General features: G+C 39.8%; 1 protein-coding gene across 8 annotated transcripts in view; it reads right to left on the bottom strand.

Annotated features, from left to right (window-relative positions):
- Positions 1-9,061, bottom strand: part of NBEA (neurobeachin) — a 680,460-nt gene extending 671,399 nt beyond the window's left edge. For 6 of the 8 annotated variants that reach the window (XM_047854707.1, XM_047854709.1, XM_047854711.1 and 3 more), the window contains exon 1: positions 8,768-9,061. In XM_047854707.1, the coding sequence (XP_047710663.1) occupies positions 8,768-9,061 (294 nt within the window). The remainder of the gene's footprint in view (positions 1-8,767) is intronic. The other 2 variants (XM_047854716.1, XM_047854715.1) reach the window with 1 other exon arrangement.
- Between the last annotated feature and the right edge of the window lie 3,275 nt (positions 9,062-12,336).

Raw genomic sequence — 12,336 nt, 5'->3', positions numbered from 1 at the left:
AACATTTTACATGCCCTACAACATCATTTAAGATTATTTTAGCATGCCTAGGACACAAGGGTAATTTTCTTTTTAGTCACCTGTTTTTCATTGTATATCACTATTATGTTGTTATTTAGTAAAAATAAATTTCTATATTAATTAGCAATGTATGTTTCTTTCTTGAATTACAACAAGTCCATTGCCAAGTTAATATTTTTTGTTTTGTCCTATGATACTTAATACCTAAGGTTTTTTTTAATTTAATTTAGAATACTGCTCAGGAATCATTGGGGTGTAATGGATAGAAACCTAACTTAAACTGGCTTGAGTAAGACAGGAAATGTATTAGCTTAATGCATTGAAAAGTCTGTGATATAACTGACTTGAAAAGTTCCAAAGATGTCATGGTAATCTATTTCCAGGTTCTAGGTGTTTCTGTGATAGGTCCGTTCTCAAGCATGCTCTGCCTTCAAGGCAGATTCCCAAATATAGACTTACATTCTAACATCTTATCAACTGCAATTGTATCTTTTTTGTTGTTGTTGTTGTTATTTTGGTTTTTTTCTCTGATAGAATTAAGTTACCAAGCTGCTCAGATGTGCAACTATATTTTTAACCAAAAGCTGTTACTGATGATCCAGGTCCAGGTTCTGTTTCTGATCAAGGAAAAGAGAAAGGAATCCAGGGAAACCTCAAACCATAGAAGGCAAGAATCAAGAAGGGATGACTCCCCAAAGGAGTGTGAAAAAACTAGAACGGTTAGCAACGGAAAGAATGGATGTTACACAGCCAAAACCAACAGAAAACTGTAACATTCTAGCCCATGGCTGCCCATACACCTTACAAGCTCCCTTCTTTCCATATATGTATAATTTTTAACACCCGTGTTTAACAATGTTACTACCTTAGCCACAGTAGAAAACATACTTATCACTTCAAAGGGTTACAAGGTGAAAGGGGTTGGGGAAGAGACAAAGACAATGTCAAGTTGCTGCATCAAGCTACAAGTCTAAAATCTTTGCACTATGAACAAAGATTATTCTTTGGTCAGATCCAAACGTGCATTCTTTTTGGTGGTACCTTATTTTCTGAAAACATATAGCTACATAAATTTAACTATCTCCCTGATACTTAACATACTATGGTAAAAGAACATAAATAATAACTGCCTCTTAGGAGAGTGAAGATAAACCATGGTCACTGATTCAAAGCATAAACCAGACACTACTGGTTAGAGTAGCAAGAATTCCTTACCCTGGCAATGGAGTTCCTTGTTCAGCCAATTTGGATGTACTCAACCCTAGTATTCTCAGAAGACCCTGCTTGTCCATTTACCCTCATGGCCTTAGATTTTCCATCTGGCAGCTCTCCTGCTTCAGCACTTATTAAACCACTTTCACTTATTAAAACCCAGAACTGCCGTAGAAGGAAAAGAACACAAGTCTTTGTTTACCAGGCTTGAAGTAACCCTAGAAAGTAGTTTTCCTAAAAACTTAGTAAGCTCTTGGTCTATTAACTTCAGTCACCTGAATGAATTAGCATCAAAGCCAGAGATCTTGTCAAGATACAAACAGCTTACCAATCTAGATTTCCATCTTTTCAGTTTCCTAACAATATTCAGTCTCACAGCAACAGACCTCCACAGTACTCATGCCTTTCATCCCCGGCTTAATGATTTTCCTTGAAGCAATGTGAAATGATAACCTGAGTGAGGAGGCATGGCTGTTCTCTCACCTGTTCCCTGGCTGCATCCTCTTTTAAAGCTCTTTAGTAACTGGATTGTTCCTTTGGTCAGGAAGCTGAGAGTATAATGCACTGAGGTGCTTGAGAGAAGCTTATAAAATAGAACTTTAAGTGGTTCTAATTTAAACTCCTGCCAACTTCAGCATGAGGTTAAAAAAATTTTTTTTTAATTTAAAAAAAGTAGGTTTTTAAAAAAAAATTTTTTTTCACGTTTATTTATTTTTGAGACAGAGAGAGACAGAGCATGAACGGGGGAGGGTCAGAGAGAGAGGGAGACACAGAATCTGAAACAGGCTCCAGGCTCTGAGCAGTCAGCACAGAGCCCGACACGGGGCTCAAACTCACATACTGCGAGATCGTGACCTGAGCCGAAGTCGGACGCTTAACCGACTGAACCACCCAGGCGCCCCCAAAAAAGTAGGTTTTTTAAACTTCAAGGTTCTTGATATTCTGATGCTCTGCTATGCATAGCTGCAAGCAGAAAGGGCCTCTCTTACTTGGAAAGACAGTATCTTCTTCCCTCTCTGCTCTCAAGCATGCCAGCGTGCACCAAAGCTAGTTGCTGTCTTATAAAACATTATCAAAGGCCACAAGAAGTGACCAAAACACTCCAGTATCACTAAAGTTACAGCCTCAGTCTTCCATGGGCAAAGGTAACACCAGTGACAATTTAAAACAGCTGTTCTGTAATTCCTTAAAAGGAATTGCTATGGAAAAGCAAAGTCTTCACTGCCTTCATTTCAAAATGAAATGTCCCACTTCCATTTACTAAAGTCTATGCTAGGGAGGATTCTTTCCATTTACAAGTGACAAAACCCCAATTTAAAATGACTTTAAGCTAATAAGAATAAGAATGAGAAACTTTAAAGGAGAGAATGTAATGGTTAAAAGATAATCCCCACAGGCACAGGGAACTGCAGGGGCTCAAGCATAACCAAGAATATACTTCTCACTCTCTCTTCCTATTTAGTCAAAGTCTAATACAGTCACCCACAGGTATAGGCTACATCTACCAGTTCAGCATCACCAACAGAAAATTTCAGTGCCAAGTCTTGTGACTGACCCTGTGGCTCCCCTAGAGTTAAGTGTTTATGCCTGAACCAGTCACAGTGATTCTGGCCATGCCTGGGTTATATCCCCAGCCCAGGGAAACCAGCTGAACTAAGAATGGGGGATAGGTGGTTCCTCAAGGGCAACTGCATCCCCCTTACCAAAAAAGGGCAATGTATGGTAGACATCAAAAACAAGAGATGTCCACTATTCCTGGAACTATGACAAATTATAACAATGCTTTTTAATTTATATCCAATGCACTATTCTTTGCTAATAACATCTTCGTTGTGTGCTTATATATTTGACATACACATAAATCATTAAAAAGTTTGCATCAGATTCTTCTTCCAACATGCCAGTTTAAAATACCATTTACATATGTAGTAAGGCCTACATAATGCAAACATATTCAACATGCATTTCTAGTGATAGAACTAGGCAATACACTACGTGACAATGAGTCTAATTGATTTCAGGATGTTGGGACTGCACCCTACTGTTGATCATAATTTCAGAAACTGGTCTTCTACTGCCTATAATGGTGTCTTGCCTACTCAAAATGCACTTAACTTACCCAAGAGCCAAAAAGATAAAAAATAAACTCATATCTCCAACTTACAAGGATGTTATATCCAGATAAACCCAACGTTAAGTTTGAAAATTTCAAAAGTCAGTAACGCATTTGCTACACCTAACATCCAAACATCATTGCTTGTCCTAATCTACCTTAAACATGCTCGGAACACTTCTATTAGCCTATAGGTGGGTAGATCATTTAACACAAAGCCTATTTCTATAATAAAGTGTTGAAAATCTCCCGAAATTTACTGAACACTGTACTCAAAGTACAGAAAAACAAAATAGTTGTATGGGTACATAATGGTGGTCAGCGTATCAGTTGTTCACCCTCATGACCCAGTGGCTAACTGGGGGATGTGAATTGCTGCCCAACATCATGACAGAGGATCACATTGCATATCACCATCCCAGGAAAAGATCAAAAGTCTAAGTATGGTTTCTAGTGAGCATCACATTTACACCATCGTAAAGTCAAAAATCGTAACCATCATTTGAGTCGGGGACCTGCCCTCTTGGGGTTCACAGCAGAAGAGGGGAAACACGTATAAATAACAACACTAGACATGATAGGTATATCTCTGTAAGAGGAGACACAGGTTTGCCACTATCCAAAAGTAGAGTGTTCCCATGAAACTTTTCATAAGTCGAAATGGCATAAGGTAAAGAGTATCCCCCACTCTCCAAAAGCTGGCAATAGGCTACTTCACTTTCACAAAAGACCTATTACTAATACAGCAACAGCTTTTTTTTGCAAAAATCCTCTTCGGATTTCTTTTGGTTAACAAAAACAGTACTAATACAGGTCTTTCATAAAAGTGAAGGGGCAAAACACCAACTTTTGGAAAGCAGGGGATACTTATATGCTGACGATGCATAAAATATGCACAGTAGAGTCAAAAAGTAAGAAACCTATGAAACTGATGCAAACCAGTATTTAAAGTAAATATTCAAAAATGTGAATGACTGAAATTTATGATACAGCACATCTGTGATCCAAAATGGGGGTTGAGTCTGCTAGGACCAAAGCATCTCTCTACACTGTGTTTGGAGAAACCATAGTAGAAAGAAAACTTTGAGATACATTTATTTATTTAACAGCACAGTATTTGCCAAAAACTGACTAGCAATATACAAAATACTTATTTAAAATTAATATACCTTGATCATAACCTGGCTATAAAGTATTTGCTGTTTAAGGTCTTGTTTTTTATTCAAGAATAATTAACATACAGTGTTACATTAGTTTTAAGTGTTCAATATAATGATTCAACAATTCTATACATTGCTCAGTGCTCATCAAGACTGCTTTAGTGTCATTACACGGCTAAATTAATCTTTCTGTGGAAAATCTCAGAACTCTAGAAATGGCAAATTCCAATGTTACCAATGCATTCTTAATTTAACTTCCAATACCCAATAGCAAAAATAAAATATAATTCAAGTGAATATGAAAAAGCTTACATGTCAACATAAATTAAAATGCAAAAAATTCCCTTTTAATACAAGTAAATGTGGTTTTGTTAATATTAAGGACTTCCATGATTCTAAGACGCAACTACATATTTTTTAAATAAATTTGGTTCAAATGCAGAAAATACCTTTCGTTTGTGAAATTCTAAGTATCTTTAAAGTGAAAATGATTCTGATTATCAAGCTACAAATGAAAAACCTCTAAGAAAGTTACTGTCACATGCAAGTACAAGAGAATAACGTAAAAATTCCCTTTTAACTAAAATACTATGATCCATATGCAAAATCCCCTCCAAGTATCCAGTACTGCTTTCAATACAATATGCTATTTACATGTAAAAAAATAAAATTATTTGAGGAATTATTTTCTACAAGTAAAGATACACTGATACTGCACTGTAATTTGTGAAAAAAAAATTTACAAATTAAATGCTATAGAATTATACTACCTAAGACAGCTATTCAAAAAACCCTGTTGTGAATTCTTCCATTAAGTAAATGTCAGCCCTCTATTTTATCTTTTCTAAAACTATGTTTACATTAAAATCTTTGATTAAAAGAAACTTTCATATTATAAACAAAGAACCCATAATATTTACATAGCATTTACTTCAAGGAAAGAAAAACCTTATATAAACACATGTTAAGGATGTTTACAAAGGAACCACTGGACTAAGCAGTATGCCTGTTTTGTAACTGCAACAGACAACCAAATTCCTTCCTTATCTATAGTTAGACTCTCTTATACTGCCACATTAAATAATTCTTCCTAAATCCAAAGTTTGTTGATGATCATCTTCTTTCACAGATAAAGCTACATTACAAAATCCTTGGCAATATATTCTCATTGTAACATTATTTATGAATTAATTTAGTCATCTTCCTAATGCTATAAATACAAATATGGAGTGCTATATATTAATGTTTCGAGTTAACAGTATCATTATACAAAATACATCCCTCTACAATAGAAATTACTCATTTTATTTCTCATTACATTGGTGATTCTTCAACAAATTCACAATCCACTTCAGTAATGGAAGCAGCTCTACCTTTGGCAAACAAAAGCAGAAAAAGTACAACCATGGCTGTGTAGAAGTCCTATATATCACTGCATGCTTAAACTTTACTCAGCAAAACTTTTAATTCTTTGGGGAAGGCAAGAGAGAAATAGTACCTGAAAACCAAGTATTAGTATTCTCATACTATCTACAGATAAGAAATGTTTGTACAGGAAAAATAGAAAGAAAAATATTTTGGCAAAGGTGACTGAGACTGTTTAAGGTAGAAACTGTTTTGTTTTGAAGTTTCATTAGTTCCCCTCCCTTCTTTTCTGTCATAAAGGGCACTGTGATAGAGGTTTCACTATTTCCACCTAATTTTTTTATTTAATGTTTTAAATTAAGATTGGAAATTTTAAAAACTCATTTTAGAGATAATATTACAAGCGTCCACCTTCTAACTAGTCATTTAATGCTCCACATGGATTTTACTGATTTATTAATAGAATTAAGTTTTGATAATTATTTTTTAACTGCCTATGATTCCAAATTATTTTCAGAACCAGCTTAAATTTTCAGATGACATTTTCATTATGAGTATATTAGAAAGATAAAGCCCTAAACTTACCGTTCAGGAAATATTACCCTTCAAGTAACCAATCTGAATTCCACAATCAATATAATTAACAACTTAATAGTAAATAACTCCTTTTGTCTTTCACCCTTTCCCCAGAAGTTTCCATTTAAGGACTTCTTGCATTCTTTAAATATGTACAAGGAGATTTTAAACCTAACCTTTTTTATGCCAAGATCAATGCAGTTACAAGGTCTTATGTGGATTTGAGGACATAACATTTCAGTATTACCTTATTTCTGATTACTCTAATCAAGCTTAACAGTAAAGTTAATTTCTAACATAATGTTTGCATACTGAAACTTCACGCCAGATTTTCACTGCACTGTACAAGAGTTAAATTTCTTTTTTATCTCAAAAGAAGTGCTTCACTTCCTTTCTTAACCTACTGTATATCTATAGAACCCCATCTGTTAAGAACTGATCTGGCATACATCATTACTGCTGCAGAGTCTGAACTGGTTACACATTCCAATCAGTTTCCAGCTTGTGAGAGCTCTATTGCCTCTTTCCATGTCAGAATGTATTAAGCATAGAAATACTTATTAAAATAAGCCAATACCACATAACCTAAATAAAAATGATACTGATTAGGTGAAAACGGGGGGGGGGGGGGGAGGAGGAATTTAAATGTGTTCTTTCAAATTTTTAAAAATACAATACGTGCTAACATTCTAACATGTTTTGAGATTTCATCTTGTTTTAAGAAAAGGCAAGTTACTGACCTCCTATTCGCAGCTAGTTAAAATTAAAACTCCCAAGAAACAATATTTCTATTACTGTTTTGAAAAGAATTTGGTTATATCAATGTGGTGACATTTCCCCAAACTTACATTGACTTTTGTGGTGATTTATTTGAAGGTACACAGAAGTACAAAGCGGTGTATTCTATTTAAACAGTAATAAATGTAACAAAGACATATTCTCCTATCTTTGATTTGATGTACTAGCAAAAAAAAAAAAAAAAAAGAAAAGAAAAGAAAGGAAAAAAAACACTTCAACTTTTCTGTGAATTTAAGAGGTTCATAAACCACAGACATTAATCCATGTCTCAGGGCACCAGTGCTGCAGCTTTCTTTCAGTTTTCCAATAGATCAAATAAAAATAATTGCTTGGCTAAAAAATCAGACTGTATGGGTATTATAAAATCCCCCTGCAAGCATATTTTTATATTCCTGTGACTCCACACCAAATACAATAGTCAACTGATCGCTCGATTTAAGCCTTGTCTTCCAAAATCCTACCTTACGTGTGTCAAAGACTAGATATTGCAGAGGAAACTGTTTTTAAAAGCTTTGCTGCAGCAAAAACTGCATTTGCAAAACATTAAAAATGAACTACTCTTTAATTATCTGCAATTTATGATTCTGCTCTCTTTATTTCTTCCTATTTCTTCCCCTGACATCTTGAACGCTTCGTAGGCTCTCCGTAGATAGCGCAAAACATTAAGTCATACACAGTTCTGCAGTAACTCTTTCTTATCATGAAACAAACCAACACCTTTCCTTTGGTCTTTATCCACATGCCACGCTCTCGGAAGGCAACCATAGAAACCAACCTGTATGATTTGGTGCCCTCACATTTTAACACCTTGTATGCGCACACACACACACACACACACACACACACACACACACACACAAATGACTAACAGGTCAGCATATTCAGGGCAATATTACAAAGAAAGAAGGCTGCCTAAAAAGAGATGGGGCGCGGGGGGGGGGGTAGATACTGCTACAACACTCTCCATCATAACCTCTGAATATATTTAAAGGCAGATGCAAAACTGCATCATTTCCCTCATTCGAAAACATCACAGCCCAGCTGCTCAAGTTGGAGCTAATGCGCTTCTCACATTTCAGTAGCACGGGGGAAATTAGGCTCTAGGGGCAAGGCTTTCATCCTCGGAGAGCGACACCACGGACAATTAAGAGAGTAGAAAAAAGAACCCCGGAGAACAGGGAGGTCTCCTCTCCCCCTAACTAAACTCTCAAGTCGACCCAAACCCTGCACAAGGAATGATTTCTACTCATAGGAGAAGTGATGGTAAGCGGTGTTAACTTGGGCACCGCACTCAGGTGGCAGGAGAGGACCAGAGGAGAGCGGGGAGGTGGCGTGGCTACGGCTGCGCGCAAGCAGGTCACCCGCTGGGCAATACCCGCCCGACGATCGGTGCTCCCAGGGACGCGCTGCGTGTGCGACCCCATGGGTGGAGGTGTGGGAGCGCGAGGCTGGGGGGCGGGGGGGTGTGGGGGGGAGGCTATGGGGGCTGGGAGGCAGATGGAGAGCACGCCTTTTCCCTTACCAGGTTGAGCACCGTCTCCACGATGTCCCTGTTGCTGACCTCTCCGACCTGTATGAGTCCAATCAACACTGCGAATTTCATCCGGATGTTGCGGATCGGCACGGAAGGGTTAATCATCCCCGCGGGCAGCACCACCGAGCCGGAGCCGGACGCCCCCCTCAGCTCCCCCATCCCGCTGCCCCCGCCGCCGCCGCCGCCCCCGCCGCCGCCCCCGCCGCCTCCGGCCCCGACGGCGATGAGCCCCACGGGCTGAGGCTCGAGCCCCGGGCCCGGGCCCGGCTTCTCGCTCGCCATTTGCCCCCCTCCTGGGGAGAAGGGAAGAGCAGAGGCGCTGCCTCCGCCGGTACCGTTATACCTGCCTCGGCCCCCGCCCCCCGGCCGTCGCCTCGGAGCCCCAGCATCCACCAGCGCCGCGGCGCCGGGCCCGCTCCCGCCTGCGCGTCCGCCCGGCCCGCTCCGGCGCCCTCCCCGGCGGAGGCGGCGGGTTATTCCCAGGCTTATTCCCGGCGGTGGCTGCGCCGCTAACCGCTGCCCGGCGAGCGGCAGTGCCCGCCCAGCAGCTGGACCGCGGCTGCCGCCGCCGCTGCCGCTGCCTCCTCTCTCTCCCCCTCCCGGTCCGTCCGGCCCGGCCCGCCCCCCGCGGAGATGCGGCCGCCGCTCCGAGAAGCTCCGGGGCGCGAGCGGCTGGCCAGCACGCTGGCCGGTGCGGAAGCTCAGCCTGTGGCCGACGCTACTGACGCTGCCGCTGCCGCCGCTACGGGCGCCACTGTTGTTGTGAAGCCCCGACGCCGCCGCTCACTCCGCCATGTTGCCGCCCCCTGCCTGCGGTAGCGGCCACTGCGCCTGCGCAGAGCCTCCGGGGGCGGAGCCCTCGGAGCACCCCCTCTTTTGCCCTGCCCTTCTTCTCTTTCCACCCACCCACCCCGCCACCCCTCGTTCCTCCCCCAACCACCCTGAACGGATAGACAGGTGAGCAGGTGCATGGGGACCGCTGCCAGACCCCGGGGCGAGCTGGTAGAGGCGGGGCGGAGAGTGGCTTCCGCGTACTTTTTCCCTTGAGGGTGGATTCTCCGGCTGAGGAAGGACACAGGGAGTGTGTGTCTTGCCTCCGCTGCCTCCTCCTCCTTCCCTCAATATCCTCTTGCTAAGAGGAGGTTCATCATCTTCGCCTTCATCATTGCATCCAGCAGCTGTCACTGCCAGTGCCACGTGCCTCGTAAGGTAGGGGAGTGGCAGACGACCTCTTTCTGCCCCTCTTCGCCCTTCCTCGCAGTATTTCCCGCCTCCCCCCACCACCCCCCACCCCCGAATTTCCTTAATAAAAAGTGGCTGGCAAAGCAGAAACAAACGCACGGTGGGGAAAGATCTTGCATTGTCGGGGAAGGATACGGATGGAGTGTAATGGTTCTTTCTCTACAGCCATGAAAGAGGCTGACACCTGCACACACAGGAACGACTTAAAATAGAACTTGTCAAACAGTGATCCGATCTGGATGGAGCTCCCAACAACAAACAGCTCTTGAACTCGCCTACCAGCCTAAAAAGGCTGCACTGTGTGACACTAAGGATAGTGTGCTGCGAACTACAAACCCCACATTTTAAAAATCCCTTGCAGTCTTCAGGTACGATGCCAGCTAATGATACTTCCCTTTTTCTTAGTCGTGTACAGTTCAGAGGTTTTTGAAATGAACTAAAAACGTAGGGAATCCTCACGGCCAGCCTTAATCTGTGAAAAAAGTAGATTACTGTATCTGCACAAATATAAAAACAAAAATATTACTGTCAGTTTAAGAAAATTAAAATGTATATGGTAATCTTGCTGCTACTATTGAATTAAAACTAAGTAGGCATGACTGCTGTTTTCTTCTTTGAAATGAAGGATGTAATTTTCCTTAATATTTCATGAAGTATGCCCTTTTCAATAAAGCCACCAGAAATATTTGGTATCTTGAGGTATATTCAAGTCATTCCAATTGTTATCTCAAATAAGAAGAGTCAATATACAAATCTATCATAATCCGATTTTTTATTACATTTAATCGGAACAGCTAGTCGAGTTAACTCTCAGGATATTGGAACATGGTAAAATTCTAAAGTACTATAGGTTGTGTATAACACAGCTCCTCAAAACCGGCCCTTAGGATTAGTTTTTAGTTGTGTGTGAATTTGTTTAAACTTGCACTGAATTGATTAAATCATCAAGCAAAAAAATCCCTTTTGAAAGAAGTGGTAATTGGTATGTCCATTTATATTAAATGACAGTTGAATTATAAAATGCTAAAATGATTGAAACTTTATGAAAAACTTACAAAACCGATAACTTTTAATAGTATGAGTTAGATATGCTATAATTTAAAAATCCTGTGACATATATGACCACCTATAACATTTTTAGTGCTGTCTACTTTTGCAAGTGCTATTTTCATTTGTAAATCTAAAATGATGTATCTTAAATATGTAAATCCAGACTGAAAGATCATCTCACTGGCTTTTTTTCACCCCGCCGTGTGTGAAAATATGGCAGCAGCTTCTACCTCTTCCTATTTTTAGACTTCTTGCATGAGTGCTTTGAGAGACAGTGACAACCTGAACTTTCTATTTCCTTTCCAAATGAATAGCTTAACATCATGTTAATATTTTCACTTTAATTTTCTCTGTATTGCTTCTTAAGCAGTATGGGTGTGTGCTTTGGTTTTGTTTTTCTTATTCATTCAATTTGTATGTGTTCATTTTCCTTTAGTGGAGATAGGGATGTCACTTTTTCAAAGTAGGAAAACTCTGATACTGTCATACACGTACCAATATCAGAAATATTTTAAAAAGCTTACCTATTAAAAAAATGTTCTCCAGTACACTGTTAGCTTCTTGAAGGCAGTATGGTACTGTGGAAAGTGCAGCTTTCTCACAACTTGCTACCTGTTCAGCCTACTCAATTTATTGAGCTAAGTCTCCTCATTCACTAACAAGGATAAGAATATCTATCCCATAGGGAAGTAAGAATTCAATGAAATTACTTGAACTCAACAGCCAGCATATAGTAAATATGTCCTTGTACCCTTAGTATACAGACACAATATGTGTTGAATGACCTATAAACACATGTAAAACCAATTATAACCACATACAGGTCTTTATAATTGCACAGTTATAGGTTTTCAATAGTATCCCCAAAAGCATAAAGTTTAGAAAAGACAGCAGGTTTGTTTCCTTTTAACCTACAAAGCCTATGTCCCTGCAAATGTACAAATAGCTTAGTGTTTACGTTAACTAACAATATTTTGGCATAGAAGCTACCTAAAATATTCATTTTTTAAGTCCCCAGATTAAACAATATTTTGTGGTTAATATTAATTTTGTACACATTTTTACTTTAATAGATGCATACCCCTGCTTCCAAAGGATGATTTTTCAAAGAAAAGAAGCCCATGAAGCTGAGTTTTAAGAAAGAATTTTAAAAATTTTAATTCCAGTATAATTAACATGCAGTGTTCGATTAATTTCAGGTGTTCAATATAGGGATATAGTGTTACAGATGACATATCAAGAAGTGATATTGCATAGTGGTTGAA

Source organism: Prionailurus viverrinus, chromosome A1 (genome assembly GCF_022837055.1).
Source record: "Prionailurus viverrinus isolate Anna chromosome A1, UM_Priviv_1.0, whole genome shotgun sequence".
Taxonomy (NCBI): domain Eukaryota; kingdom Metazoa; phylum Chordata; class Mammalia; order Carnivora; family Felidae; genus Prionailurus; species Prionailurus viverrinus.
This window is presented reverse-complemented; position numbering and strand designations above follow the sequence as displayed.